The sequence below is a fragment of the Cebus imitator genome, unplaced genomic scaffold (assembly GCF_001604975.1).
Source record: "Cebus imitator isolate Cc_AM_T3 unplaced genomic scaffold, Cebus_imitator-1.0 Scaffold257, whole genome shotgun sequence".
Taxonomy (NCBI): domain Eukaryota; kingdom Metazoa; phylum Chordata; class Mammalia; order Primates; family Cebidae; genus Cebus; species Cebus imitator.
In genome coordinates this window covers 2,916,440-2,931,180 of record NW_016107572.1, presented here as the reverse complement: position 1 = coordinate 2,931,180, position 14,741 = coordinate 2,916,440, and the positions used below count along the sequence as shown (strand labels likewise).

Sequence of the window (14,741 nt, the reverse complement as noted above, 5' to 3'; positions counted from 1 at the left end):
GAGGCTGAGGCAGGAGAATCACTTGAACCTGGGAGGCGGAGGTTGCAGTGCACCGAGATTGCACCATTGCACTCCAGCCTGGGCAACAGAGCAAGACTCTGTCTCAAGACAAACAAACCAAAACAAAGAACGTGGAGATACTGGCACCCTCATATGCTGCTGATAGGAATGTAAAATGGTGCAGCTGCTGTGACAAACAGCTTTCCAATTCCTCAAAAAGTCAAACAGAGTTACCATATGACCCAGCAATTCCACTTCTAGGTATATACCCTAGTGAAATAAAAATGTATGTCCACACACAAACTTGTACATGAATGTTCATGGCAGCCTTATTCATAAAAGGCAAAAAGTGAAAACAACTCTATGCCTACCTATCAGCTGATGAATGGCTAAACAAACTGTGGTATTTCCACACAATGGAATATTATTCAGCCATAAAAAGGAATGATGTGTGGATACATGACAGAACATGGATGAGTCTTGAAGATATTTTGCTAAGTGAAAGAAGCTAATCAGAAAATACCACATATTCTATGAGTCTGTCTATAGTAAATGTCCAGAATAGGCAAATCCATAGAGACAGAAAATAGATCAGTGATTCCCAGGGAATGGGAGGAGGGGGGAGTGGGAAGAGGGGGGAGCGGGAGGAGCGGGGAAAGGGAGAGGGAGGATGGGAGGAGGGGAGATTGGGAGGACGGGGGATGGGAAGAGGGGGAATGGGCAGTATCTGTTTCCTGGTTATTTATTTATTATGGAGGTGATGAAAATGTTCTGGAATTATGTAATGGTGATGGTTGCACAGTTTGTTAATATACCACAGAATTATATACTTTAAAAAGATGAATTTTACGGCACATGAATTATATCTCATTTAAAAAAATTATAGACAGTACAGGATAGATATGAATGCTGAACACTACAGGATAGATGTGGGAAAGCGTGTACAGTCATAAAAGTAAAGCCTGTGGGTGGAGCCTTGGGAAATACCAGGGCTTAAGGAGGTTCCATGAAGGAGTCAGAGCAGGAGGAAGAGACCAAGACAGCAATGATGACTCAAAAGCTAGGGGGAAGAAGTTAACGAAGAAAGGAGACATTAAATAGAGCCAAATCCTGGGCTTGGAGGCTCATGCCTATAATCCCAGCACTTTGAAAAGCCAAGGCAGGGGCATTGCTTGGGGCCAGGAGTTCAAGACCAACCTTGGCAACACAGCGACATCTTGTCTCTAAGAATAATTTTAAAAATTAGCTGGGCATGGTGGCATGCGCCTGTAGTCCTAGCCACTCAGAAGACAGGTGGAAGGACCGCTTGAGCCTAGGAGTTCAAGATTATAATGAGTGAGATCCTGTCGCTAAAACAACAACAAAATCAAAGGACAATAGGGCCAAATCTTAGAAGTCTTGGGGGATCAAGTTAGGTGTTGTCTCAATTTTAGAGATGTCGAGTAAAATAAGTACTAGGCCAGGTGTGGTAGCTCACACCTGTAATCCCAGAACTTTGGGAGGTTGAGGCAGGTGTATCTCTTGAGGCCAGGAGTTCAAGACCAGCCTGGCAAACATGGTGAAACTCTATCTCTACTAAAAATACAAAAATTAGCTGGGCATGATGGCACATGCCTGTAATCCCAGTTACTCGGGAGGCTGAGGCAGGAGAGAATCACTTGAACCTGGAGGCAGAGGTTGCGGTGAGCCAAAATCGTGTCACTACTGCACTCCAGCCTAAGCAACAGAGTAAGGCTCTATCTCAAAACAACAACAACAACAAACAAAAACTAAACTAAAAATCGTAAGTTGGATTTCGGAAAAATGGGAGTCACTGGTGACTTTAGTGAAAGTGCTTTTGACAGAATGATGGTGACAGAAGCGTAGTTATAGTGGGGTTCGGTGTGAAAGGGAGGTGGAAATGTAGGATGGGCTAGAGGAAGGAAAGAGATAAGATTATAGTTAGAACATAGATTCATACATCTTTCCTCTTTAAAATATGAGAGCCTGTGGCAGGTTTATAAGCAGAGAAAGAGTGAATAGAGAATAAGAGATCAGAGAGGTGGAAAAGGGCGGGTGTGTGGGGGAGGTGGGTTGCATAGTTGCTAAAGAAGGCATCCCAAAACATTAGGTAAGTGGTCGCTCTTGGCCAGAAGGGATAGATCCTTCCAACAAACTGGAGACAAATAAATAAGTATTGGATGAATATAAAGGCATGGAGCGGGGAAGAGGCAATGGAGGCCTCCCTGGAAAATGATCCTTTTCTTAACTAAGGAGGGGGCCAGGGCTATGTTCAGAGTGAGGCAAGTCAGTGGTGGAACGAGGAGCTTGAAAAAAGTAATGAAAGCTGGGAATCACTGACAGTGAAATAAAAAAGGAAACTGACTGTGCACAAGTAAGAGGACTGCCAAGGTATCTTGAAGGCCCGACTGGAATTAGAGATCACAGATTTTTGTGGCATCAGGCTGCCGTCCATCTTGACTTCTGCAGCAAAGCTTGACGCGTCACTAAACATCCAGGCTAACTTGCCACTTCAGCACCATGTCACCTATGTGAACTTTGGTTGTTTCATTTGAAGAGTTGATTGAATCTCCCTTGAAGAACTGAAGTGAGGATCAAATAAGATTGCGTGTGTGTGTCTATGCATGTGTGTGTGGACACACAACACATATGCATAAAAATGGAAAGGGCTATTTTAACGATTGTCTTTGATGGCTCTTTGGCCCTGACCTAAAGGTTAAGGAGAAGGCCATGGGGCCTACAGGTCTCTACTTGCCTTCATGCCCTGGGAAGCTGGGGACATGCCCCTGGTACTCCTCACTGACCAGCCCAGACATCACACTAATGGGTATCTAAAGGCCCTCACCTTCTAGAGATTTGATATAGGATCTGGAATATTATGGGCCCAGATAAAAATCTGTAATAATCTTCCTTTCCTGCCATCCCTGTTCCCTCTCAATCTGTGGCTGGATGTCCTACCTTTGGGTGTGGTTTCTGAGGCATTAAGGGCTCCCTGGATGACTGCCTGGGCCTCAGAGTTCTTTTTCTTCAGAAAGTCTATGGTTTCTCGCAAATCCAGCAGCTCAGTGTCCTAAGAGAGAAATGAAAACAGCGTCGGCCAGGCGCAGTGGCTCACACTTACAATCCCAGCACTTTGGGAGGCTGAGGCGGGTGAATCATCTGAGGTCAGGAGTTCAAAACCAGCCTGGCCAACATGGTGAAACCATGTCTCTACTAAAAACACAAAAAGTAGCTGGGCGTGGTGGTGGACACCTGTAATCCCAGCTACTTGGGAGGCTGAGGCAGGAGAATCGCTGGAACCCACGATGTGGAGGTTGCAGTGAGCCGAGATTGTGCCATTGCACGTACTCCAGCCTGGGCAACAAGAATAAAACTCCGTCTCAAAAAAAAAAAAAAAAAAAAAAAAAAAAAAAAAAAAAAAAAAAAAAGAAAATAGTGTCATTAGTTGGGATTAGCAGGAGCCCTTATGATGTGCTAGGCAATGGGCGAGGCATCGGAATTCTACAAAACTTCATAGAGAAGGGCTGGAAATTGGGATGAGGACTATGCTCCCTCTGTATTGGGGGGCAGATTGAGAATCCAGGGTGACAGTGAGGGAGGGGAAAACTGGCACTCCTGAGCAAGAGGAGGAGGTCAGCCTGGACCTCTCTATCCAGGAGAACCCCCTTCACCACACCCATTCCTCCCTCCCCTTCCCAGGCCTCTCACCTTCTCCTCGGCCGTCTCGGCCAGGTGTCGCAGGCGGGATGTCATATTTACCAGGCTCTGCTCGAAAGCGGCCACTAGATTAGCCTGAAACAAACACGTGAAGGGACTGCTGAGGTGCATGAGGCTGGGGGAAAGGCAATGACCAACAATGGGGAATAGTTTTAACTGATTTCCTGTATCTCAGAGCAGACCAATGCCAGAAAACCTCTTGGTGGTTTAAAAATATCGATTTTCCTAAGCAGACAAAGGGGAAATTAAAGAAATTTTCTGGTGGGAACCAGCTTTGCTAATAATGAAGCCAGGGTGAGGGCAGGACACGTGTTTGGAGGCTCTTGGAGACTTGAGATCTAAAACCCGTCATCTACAGAGGTAGGACTAGCCCCCTGTGATAGATGGTGTGGCCAACTTGGTAGGAGAGCCATAGCCTCTGGGGTTGTTCCTATTATTTTGGTTTAACTCCTGCATTGTGGAGTGGGCCGGCCCCCTTGGGGCCAAATAATCTCCCAGCAGAAACTATTCCGTGCATCTCTTCCTCTTCTGCTACTCCACTGCTTCACCCTTTCTTGCTTTGCAGCTGCTCCTTGTTCCTGGATTCTCCAGGTTTACTGGGCTGGAAGGAAACCACAGGGACATTCCACAGTTTGGCCACTAGGTGTCACATCTGTTTCATGAGGCGTGAAGGACACCAAAGGGCTCTCCGGGTAACAGGCAGGCTAGTTCAGAAAGGCGCTGAGCGAGGAGCGAAGGCCCCTTGGTTTGGCATAGTTTGACCTCTAGCTGGCCAACTGGCTGCAAGATGCATAGGGAAGGTGACGGGAATGAGGCCTGGGGCCAGAAAGGGGAGCACCTGGGGATGCAGAAATAGCCATCGTGAGACTATCTGAGCAAGCTGGTGACCCTAGCACGAAGGGAACATGCTCCGGGCAGCTTCTTCACGCAGAGCTCTAGGAAATCTACGGCACTCTCGTGGCTCTTGCTGGCTTACACTTCTCCCTCCCTGTTGGGTCAACTCTACTTTTCATCTACTATCCCACATGGCTGGAGCCTACTTCATAGGACCAGGGCTGGAGGCAATCCCTTTGGTCCCATTAGAGCCTCCTCCTGCACTTCTATGATAAATCTGTCAGGGCCTGGGCTCTGAGGACATTAGACCATGTCATGACCTGAGCAGTTTCCTTCCACCTGCTGTGCCGGGAACATCTGTCTTCTGACCTCAGGTCTTCTCTGGTTTGCTTCTCCACATCCCTGCATGTCTGCTTGTCGACTGCTTATAGTTCCTGGAAGACTACTCATGAGAGGCCCCGAGAACCCTTATATGCTCTTCTGTGTTGGCCTTTCCCCATCCAGGGCACCCCTTTTGTACTGGCTGGGCTTCCTCCCCCCTTTCCTCTGCACTTCCTCTCCCTACATTGACCCTTCCCCTAATCCCAACCTCAGACCAGGGTACCTGTGAGACCTCGGGGGTAAGCAGTGGTGCTGCAGAAAAGCTAGCATGTGAGAGGGGTAAAGAGGTCTGGGCCCCTCTGTCTAGGGTGTGCCCTCAGCTTCAGTAGCTAGGAAGTTCCATGGAACATGACAAAAGTTTGGTTTGGAGTCAGGGAATCCTGAAGAGAGCTGTGGACCCTTCCTAGAGTCCCAGCATCCTATCTCCTGCTTGAGGGCAGGGTTCTGGCCCTCGGCAAAAATCTGCCTTTAAGATGCAGAACCCACCGTGTCTGGGTGTTTAGTTTGTTCTCTCTTAGCCAAATGGAACTTCCTGTTGTAAGAAAAATCGCCCTCTAAATTCAATTTCTTGGCTCCAGCCCAGCCTTGACAGCATGGTGGCTGACAGATTGCAGTGTAAATGAATCAGACATAATAATGTTCTCTGCCTCCCTGGCGCCTCTCGCCCCCCCCACCCCAGCATCTCCCAGACATGAATTTCCTGGGGTGTGCAGGACGTGACCCAGGCCATTTGCTTTGGTGGGTGTGGCACAAGGGAGAGAAAAGATGGTTCTTGTTTATGTTACAATTCTTACGGGTCCCCCAAGAGTGGGAAAAAGTGCTTAACATGAGCTTCAAACAAACTGGTACAACTTAAGAATTGAGGGTTTGGGAAAAGAGAATCAAGAGAATAACTAGTGTGGTGAGGGAACTGCTGCTGAAGTATGTTGGAAACATTCAGAATCTTGGTGGAAATTCTTCTACCTAATTCTAAGGGATAGACCCCAGGCCTGACAGCTGGGTTCCCCAGAGAGGAAGGGCAGAGAGAAAACCAGAAACTACTGCGGAAATTGCAGACATGGTTACTTTTGTGCAAACACTTGGAAAGCTCCTGCAGATCCGGCTCAGCTGCTGTTTACGGCTTTGGGGGAAAATGGCTCTTATGTTCTCTGTTTGCAACTCAGTCACAGGGGAGAAACTCCCAGAGCCTGGTTAGAGGAGAGGTGGCCTCATTTCTCCCCATGTCACAGAGTAGAAAAACTAAGGCCTAAAGGAAGACCCTTATTCTAAGTAGATGTCCTGAGGGCAGAAATAAATAATTCTAGCCCTCAACCTAGATCTCAGATTGTTTCTGCTATCTGCCCAAGGAGACTACTCAGAAAAGGCAGTTGGGAATGAAGGAGTCAGACCAGAACGGGAGTTAGGTTTCTCAGTAGTGTCGTGGTCACCAGACAGAATTCTAATGACCAATTTTGTGTCTGCACAGTTGTGTGGCATGAACAAAGACATGAACACACCCCAGGGCAGTGGAAAGGCTCTAAGAGCCCTATAATTATAATCCATAACTGCGTTTGTCCATAGCCAATGGCAAGGTTGTTTCTGCCTCCGTGCAGAACCACGGATAATCAATCTTCTTCTGTTTCTCTAGGGAGCTCAGACCATCAGACATGAACTCATCCAGACCTATTAATTAGAGTGGAAGCAAAATGGTTCTTCATGAAAGTTGAGGCTCAGAGAACGGGAAGAACAATCCCCTAATCTATCGTAGAGCTGTGAAGAAGACCCATGCCCTTGAAGTCTCAGTCCAGGGGATACCTCACCAGGCAATTTTCCTCCCTTGGCTGAACTTGTCTAACTACTGTCAAAACCACTGCCTAGCTCTTTCCCTACTTCATGGCACTCACATTAGCAGAAAGCTGCGACGTCAAGGTGGCCACTTTTTCCTGGGATGATTCCAGTTCCCTACGAAGCTTCCGGATTTGCTGTAAAAGGAAGAGAAATACAAGCTACTGGCTGCAGAAGCTGTGTAAGATTTGGAAGGAAAATGGGTGCAGTGATGTTCACAAGCAGAGCCAAAGCTTTGCACCCTACCTCAGATTGCATCCTCTCCTCAGCCTGAAGAAGGGAGCACAGAAGGAGAGAAAGAGAAAGGAAGTAGTTACTATGGAGGTGAAGAAGTCAGGTCCCAGTGGCAGGGTAGAAAATGTGAAGAAGCATGACTCAGAGGTGCAGAGGCTGAAACTCTTGTTTCCTGGCCCTGGCTCCTCACAGGCCTCAGCTCAGATCTACACTAGGGTTTCAATAAAAGATTTCTTTGGAGCTCATCTCCAGCAACTTTGTCATTGACAAAAAGGCTAGGAAACGAGACTTTGGTTGGTTTGAGAACTAGTGGTTATTGCCAGGAACTTGGAGTAAAGAATTAGGGGCAAAACAAATCTATGAACCAAGAAATGCTGGCTGGGCGTGGTGGCTCATGCCTGCGATCCCAGCACTTTGGGAGGCTGAGGTGGGTGGATCACCTGAGGTCAGGAGTTCTAGACCAGCTGGGCCAACACGGTGAAACCCCATCTCTACTAAAAATGCAAAAAAAAAATTAGCCAGGCTTGGTGGCAGGTGCCTGTAATCCCAGCTACTCGGGAGGCTGAGGCAGGAGAATTGCTTGAACCTGGGAGGTGGAGGTTGTAGTGAGCCAAGATCGCGCCACTGCACTCCAGCTTGGGGGACAAGTGTGAGACTTTGTCTCAAAAAAAAAAAAAATGCCCAATAGCCAAATGCTGTGGCTGATGTCCCACAATGAACACTTGATCTCCTCTAGGTTTCTGGAGTCCAGGTCCTAGAAACCTATTCATCTTACCTTGCCATAAATGCTTCCCACCTACTGTGGCACAGAAAGGGCTCGCTAACATGGGGATTCTCCATTTTTCAAAGGAGGGGAACAAAAATCATCAGAGTTGCTCAGAAGCTAGTGGTGGGGCCAGAAAGACCACTGAGGACCCAAGGCACCCAAGTGAGTGCTACAAGCTCTAGGTGCCTCCCCGACTCCCACCCCAATGGGTACAGTGAAGAGATAGCAGTGCCCCCATCTCTTGCCCAGTTACCCAACTCCAAGGAGGGTCTAGGGAGCATGGGATGGTAGAGGAGAGGGGATGAGAGGGGAAGAGAAGTTCATGCTCTTACTGAGGAGTAGGTGGAGGAGGCACTGGAGGCCAGGGACAGCACTGAGCCGTGAACTGAAAGAGAAGGAGAGCACAAAGAGTTACCCGCGGGTTCCAGGGACAGGGGCTTTTGGGAAGAGCCCTAAGGCAGGAGTTTGGATTCTGATTCTGGAGGGCATCTGGAGCAAACAGAAAGAACAGAGTAGGGAACCCAACTGGTATCACAGCAGCTCAAAGCAAGGTCTTGAGTCAAGCTAGCCTCCTCTTTCAGCCTACATTCTCCGGCAGCCTGGGTATGGCAGTCCCTTGCTCAGCCTGCTCCGAGGGACACAGGGTTTCAGAGAAGGGAAAGGAGACTTTCATGGATAGTCGTCATCTTATCTTCCCAGCCAGGAAAGCACTTTAGCCGCAGGAGAGGGGAGTTTCTCAGAACAAATACTGCAATTCTGCCTGTGCCTCCTCCTCTCAGCACTGGGGGATGTGCTTAAGATCTTGGGGATCACTCAGCCGAAAATGATATTTAAGTGAGGAATACTCATTCTGATTATTCAGTAGAACTTATGGTTAAAGCCTGTCTGCAGCGAATGCCTCCTGGAATGACCATCCTGAAAGTCATAATGGGAGATCTAACCTACCATTATTAGCCTGATCTTCTAGCTCTGATCAATACCAACACCCAGATCACCACCAACAATCAGATGGCCCTCCCTAATGCTCATCTTTGGAACAGTTTTGAAAGAGGAATGAGATGCCTAATTATTGTAAGGATTTACTAAGAGCTACTATTATTTCCTGTTTTCTTTTCATATATTCTGAGAGACTGTGGGGAGGAAAGACTATGGCTAGAATGGGGAGGAGAGAAGCTGTGGTTTTCAGAGCATCCTGAGGGGTGCCCTTTAACCCTTCCATGCTCAGTTTCCCTCCCCCAGCCCCAATGATGGATGCTCCATCCCAATACCCCAGTGCTAGATGTACCACCCAAGGTTTCTGGGCCCCCAGACCCTTCAAAGGGATGGGGAGAAAAAACTGAAATGGCCCAACTTGATGTTCTGTGCATCATATGTGTGTGTGGTGGTGGGAGTGGTGGGAGTGGAGGTGGTGGGTGAGGGGACCCAGCAGAGCTGGAATGAGCGTGAACCGCGCTGGCATGAAGTCTCACCATCGTCCGTGGGGTCTCGGAAGGATCCTGACCGAATCATTCCCTTGGGTCTCTCGGCCAGGGACAGGGTGCTCCCCATTTGGGAGCCGCTGTACAGCTCGAAGGCCGCCTCGTGGGTGGGGATGCTGTTGGAGCGGGTGATTCTTGGCGTGGTGGCCGCAGTGGGACTCACTGGAAGGACAGAGGGAAGGGGGACAGGAGAGGGAGGGGGAGGGCAGGAAAAGAGGCAGGGTCATCAGCTCTCCAGGCCCTTGGGGGATGGAGCACCGGGAGCATGAGAGGCAAATGGGGAGAGGGCAGGAGAGGAAGGGACAGGTGCGGTGGTGGGAGTGTGCAAGCAGCTGGTGGTTAGGAGCGGGGTCCCTCCTGGGGAGATCAAGCCTTAATGGAGAAGGACCCTGCTGTCTGGAATAAAGACCTTCCCTCAACCTTGCCTGCCTCAGAGTTGTTGGTTTTGAAGGTTAGGCTGGGGGCCTGGCAGCTTTTTCGAAACCTTCACATCACTAGGATGTGCTGATGAAAATGAGATGCTGCGGTTCTCTAAAACACAACTTCCAGCTCAGGAGGACTGAAAATTCAAACCAAGATCCAGATCTGAATGATGAAAAAGAACCAGCTAGAGAAGGGGGCTGGGCTACAGGATCCAGTGGCCTTGGCCTTGTGGAAGGGCGTGAGAGTCTCCCCACAAAGCGGTGTCACTCTAAGTTACTGGGCTGGCTCTAAAGCATCAAGAAATATGGTCCTCTTTGCCTAGCATAGCCCTGGCTTGAAGGTCAGATGGACAGGGCAGGTGAATGTGTCAGGTAAGGCTTGTGGAATGTGCTTTGAAGCTGGTCTCAGCTGAATCCTGTTACCCTGCAGACGCCTTCCGCCTTTGCCCCTTGCTGGGATTACAGCCTTTCAGCGTTTCAACCCCACAAGGAGCTCCCCTGTCTATTCTGCCTCTACACAGGCAGGTGGATGTCTCATCTGTCCATAAAGACCTGTGCAGAAGATGGCACACCTCTCTGTTGACCTTTTCAAATTCCTCAGGTAATGATTGCTTAACCCAGTCCCTCATTCTGCAGCATAAATGCAATTCTTGTTTGGTCTTCAATGGAGATGGAGAACAAGCTGGCCCCATCATCCATGTAGTAGCTCTTCAGAGGCCAGATGATCCTTTCTGAAGAATGGTTCTTTTACCTAGGCCAAGTGATCCCAATTCCTAGTCTTTCCTCAAATTCCCCACAGTCATTGCATGGGTGTGTTACAGGTCCTTGTCTTTTATTAACTGATTTCTTTTACTCAGCTGAAAGAAGAGATGGATTTAAAGAGATGCAGCAAGCAGATAACAGGCCTATCCCAGGTACTGTTCCTGAAAGGGTTCCGGGTAGGCCAGTCCCGGTGTACCGCTTCCCAGAACCGGGGCTGATGTGCTTCCATGCTAGGCCAGACCCTCTACCTGATGCCTTCTCTCCTCCCAGTCTCCAAGTCACTTCCTTATTCCCTAGCTCTCCTTTGCGCTTAGGATTTGGGAAGGGTGTGGCCAGGACACATCTTAGTCAGCCTGCCTTCAGGGTTAGGATGGCGTGGGCTCAGCCAGAGCAGTTGAGGAATCGGGTCTTGGCGGCGTTTGGAGGCAGATCTCGTCCTTGACAATCAACAACCCTTCCCTCCTTCCTCCCCATCAGCCTGACATTTCAGTCTTGCCCTTTCATTAGTTGGCCCTAGTAGCACCAGGTGTGGTGGCTCCTTCCTGGCAGCTCAGTGTGCCTGCTCCTGCACTGGTTTGATCTCTGGGCGTCAGGTTACGGCTTTCCCATGCCATCATTCAGACTCTGTGATGCTAAAAGGACCCTATGACTTGTGCCCAGGGGCAACTTTTCAGTTTAGGATCTTGAGATACTCTACCTTCACTCTTACTTACTGGGCGGATAAACTGAGGCACCATGAAGCAACCCAATAGAGCATGAGTCAAATAGGAGATGAAACCCAAAGCCCACCTGTCTTGCCTCACCCTGCAAGGTGACCCTGCTTCACTCCATGCCACAGCGAGTGACTGAAAACACTAACCTATGTTGGTAAGTTGGCCCTTTGCACTCAAAGACATGGGGAGTGCAGGGGGAGAAGGCAGCTCTGACTGGTCATCGGATTCAGGCAGCCCACCAATGGTATGGGAATGTCGCCTCTCCTTGGTCTCCTCCTGGGACTGAAGCTGGTACCTGTAAGAGGCAGCAGAAGAACTCAGTCTGGGATTAGCAAGTGCAGTCAAAGGTTTAGTTGGTGTGGAGGGTGTCTGAGCTAGGCTGGAGCCAGGAGATTCTGAAAGCAGGACAAAGAAAAGAGGGAGTGGTCAGGGCTCCCCAAGGAGGGAGGAAGAGATTGGGACTCAGCATCCTCCCCAGACCATCCAGAGGGTATGGAGGGACTAGCAGGTATTCTCATGAGGGTTCCTGAAGTGGGGGCAGAAATGATGGAGAAGGTATGAGAACTTCTCCCCTGAAGTTCAGGACAGAGACTTATGCTTCCACGTGTGGGCTTTCAAATTGCAAGGGTCAGTCAGGCACAGTGGCTCATGCCTGTAATCCCAGCATTTTGGAAGGCTAAAGTGGGTGGATCACTTGAGGTCAGGAGTTCAAGACCAGCCTGGCCAACATGGTGAAACCCCGTCTCTACTAAAAATACAAAAATTAGCTGAACATGGTGGTGTGCACCTGTAATCCCAGCTACTTGGGAGACTGAGGCAGGAGAATCACTTGAATCTGGGAGGCAGAGGCTGTAGTGAGCTGAGATTGCACCACTGCATTCCAGACTGGATGACAGAGCGAGACTCCATCTCAAAAAAAAAAAAAGTTGCAATAGTCGCCACCCAACTGACCAACTCAATGCTGTCAGAACAGTGGATGACCAGGTAGGTCCTACCTCTTGCCCAGCTGAGTGGCCCAAGAGGCGGGCTGTTCTCCCTCATACTCTGAGGGAGGAAAATCACAGAGATGAAGTTCAGCCAGGATTGGGATGACATAGACTAGTATAGGTAAGTGCATGATTCCCATGTGCAAACTTGTTTCTCCCCACCACCAAAAAAAGAACACTTGCTGTAAAAGCTGACTCACATAATATTAAGCTTGGGCAGGGTGCTAGGTGGTACTTGTATGGGACCACATACAAATGATTCAGCAAAAGGGGTGACTAAATTCATGACTGGAGCCTGGGACAGGTTGAGATATGATTTTTCATACATACCAGGAGTCCCATTTATAGGGAAGAAAAAACACATTAAAGAGTTACCTGAGCCCTTTCTTGGGAAGAGTGTTCCGATCCCGCTGATTACTGTGGAGATAAAAAGAGAGAGAGAGAGAGAGAAGCATGTGGGTCCATCTTAGGAACTAGAGTTTAGGACCCCTGGTATGAGATATGCAGACCCCTAGATGCAGGACATCAGACTATGAGCCTCTTTAGCTCTAGAAACAAAGAGACAGCTATAGCCTGCTTCTTGGCTTACAACTGGGGAAATTTTCTGAAATACTAAATGTCTTTTCTCTGATTAGAAATTAATGTATGGTTAGCTATTTAAAGATCATATTATAGAGCCAGGGACAGTGAAATGAGCCTGTAGTCACAGCTCTCGGGAGGCTGAGGCAGAAGGATTGCTTAAGCCAAGGGGTTTTGAGTCCAGTCTGGACAACATAGTGAGATCCCCATCTCAAAAAATAAAAGATTAGATTATAGTAGTAAAAACTACCACAGAGGTAGTTTGATAACCTTGGCATATGGGAGAAGGGAGGGGAAAAGTAGGATGTAATATAATAGAAGAGATTTTGGGCAGCCGGGCACAGTGGCTCACGCCTGTAATCCCAACACTTTGGGAGGCCAAGGTGGGGGCAGATCACTTGAGGTCAGGAGTTCACGACCAGCTTGGCCAACATAGTGAAACCCAGTCTCTACTAAAATTACAAAATTTAGCCAGGCATGGTGGCGAGGTGCCTATAATCCCAGCTACTCAGGAGGCTTAAGCAGGAGAACTGCTTGAACCTGGGAGGTGGAGATTGCAGTGAGCTGAGAATGCACCATTGCAGTCCAGCCTGGGCAACAAGAGAAAAACTCAAAAAAAAAAAAAAAAAAAAAAAAAGAATCCCATTCTCACCAGCTAACACAACTACTATTCTCGGGATTATGATCTGTGCAAGGATCCAATATATCCTTCCAATCTCAGAAGGTCCAGGAAAGGCAGAGATATTTCTCAGAAGCAGTAAACTGTCTTTGGTTCTGTAAATTACTGCAGGGCATGACTAAACCATCATCAAAAGTAATAATTCAGGGTGAGTTTGATCTGGTTACGTTAATGATGAAATAGCTAAGCACTGGATAGGAAAAAGTAACACAACAGTAAATACAGGAAGGTTAGATTTTTCTTAGCTTTATTTTGGTAGAATTATTTCTTGAAATGGTAGCCCATGATTCTGGAACCGATGATGCTTTCTTGACTTGGGTATGGACTGCAGTCTCAGTGTTTAGAGACACAAGGTAGGGGTCTCTCTAGCTGGCTCAAGCTTCTTTTCTTTCCACCTTTTGATGAAACGTGGTCTCAGCCAGGTGCGGTGGCTCACACCTGTAATCCCAGCAGGTTGGGAGGCTGAGGCAGGTGGATCACGAGGTCAGGAGTTTGATACCATCCTGGCTAACACAGTGAAACCTAGTTGCTACTGAAAATTAAAAAAATTAGCCTGGCGTTGTGGCGTGCTCCAGCAGTCCCAGCTACTCAGGAGGCTGAGGCAGGAGAATCACTTGAACTCAAGAAGTGGAGGTTGCAGTGAGCGGAGATCACGCCAGTGCACTCTAGCCTGGGTAACAGAGTGAAACTCTGTCTCAGGGGAAAAAAAGAAAAGAGAAAAAGAAAACATGGTCTCCAAGTTGCTGCTGGTGTACTGTGAATTCCAGGGGTGGTGCTTGTGCTAGAAGGCCTCTGGTTTTAGAAGAAAAGATAGAGGAGAGACCAAATATGTAATTTATGAGAAACCGATCTTTTTTTTTCAAATGTAGGAAGGACAGTGGTGGAATGTAAGTAGGGCAGCCCGTACATTTCATAAGGCAACAGGCCAACGTCCTTCTGAGGGGCGGTTCTGATTTCTTAACAGTGCAATGGGAAGGCATTTATTTCAGGGTAACCGACTTTCTAGGACTAATTTAGTTAGGCGACTTTTGAGAGTTTGGTTCATCCTCTCTACTCCTCTTAAGGAAGATGAATGTCAAGGAATATGATATTCCCATTTTATGTGTAATACTTGAGCCAACATTTTAATGACAAGTGCAGTAAAATAGGTTCCATTGTCTGAATCAATATTTTCTATTGGCACAGACTTAGGTATGATCTGTTCAAGTAATGCTTTAACCATGTCGCTAGCAGTTGCACTCGAGAAAGGGACAGCCTCTACCCGATGAGTAAAATGGTCTACTATTAATGAATATTTAGCACACTGATTTGGGGCATTTCAGTACAATCAAATTGAACACTTTGAAATGGTCTTAATCCTGGATTT

General features: G+C 48.0%; 1 protein-coding gene across 8 annotated transcripts in view; it reads right to left on the bottom strand.

Moving 5' to 3' along the window:
* The window catches only part of NAV1 (neuron navigator 1), a 279,723-nt gene that overhangs the window by 28,220 nt on the left and 236,762 nt on the right, over positions 1-14,741 (bottom strand). For 3 of the 8 annotated variants that reach the window (XM_017499445.2, XM_017499446.2, XM_037728170.1), the window contains 8 exons: positions 12,493-12,534; positions 11,278-11,426; positions 9,226-9,396; positions 8,089-8,141; positions 7,003-7,026; positions 6,816-6,893; positions 3,709-3,792; positions 2,959-3,070 (listed from right to left, as the gene is read on the bottom strand). In XM_017499445.2, the coding sequence (XP_017354934.1) occupies positions 2,959-3,070; positions 3,709-3,792; positions 6,816-6,893; positions 7,003-7,026; positions 8,089-8,141; positions 9,226-9,396; positions 11,278-11,426; positions 12,493-12,534 (713 nt within the window). The remainder of the gene's footprint in view (positions 1-2,958; positions 3,071-3,708; positions 3,793-6,815; positions 6,894-7,002; positions 7,027-8,088; positions 8,142-9,225; positions 9,397-11,277; positions 11,427-12,492; positions 12,535-14,741) is intronic. The other 5 variants (XM_017499447.2, XM_017499448.2, XM_017499450.2 and 2 more) reach the window with 3 other exon arrangements.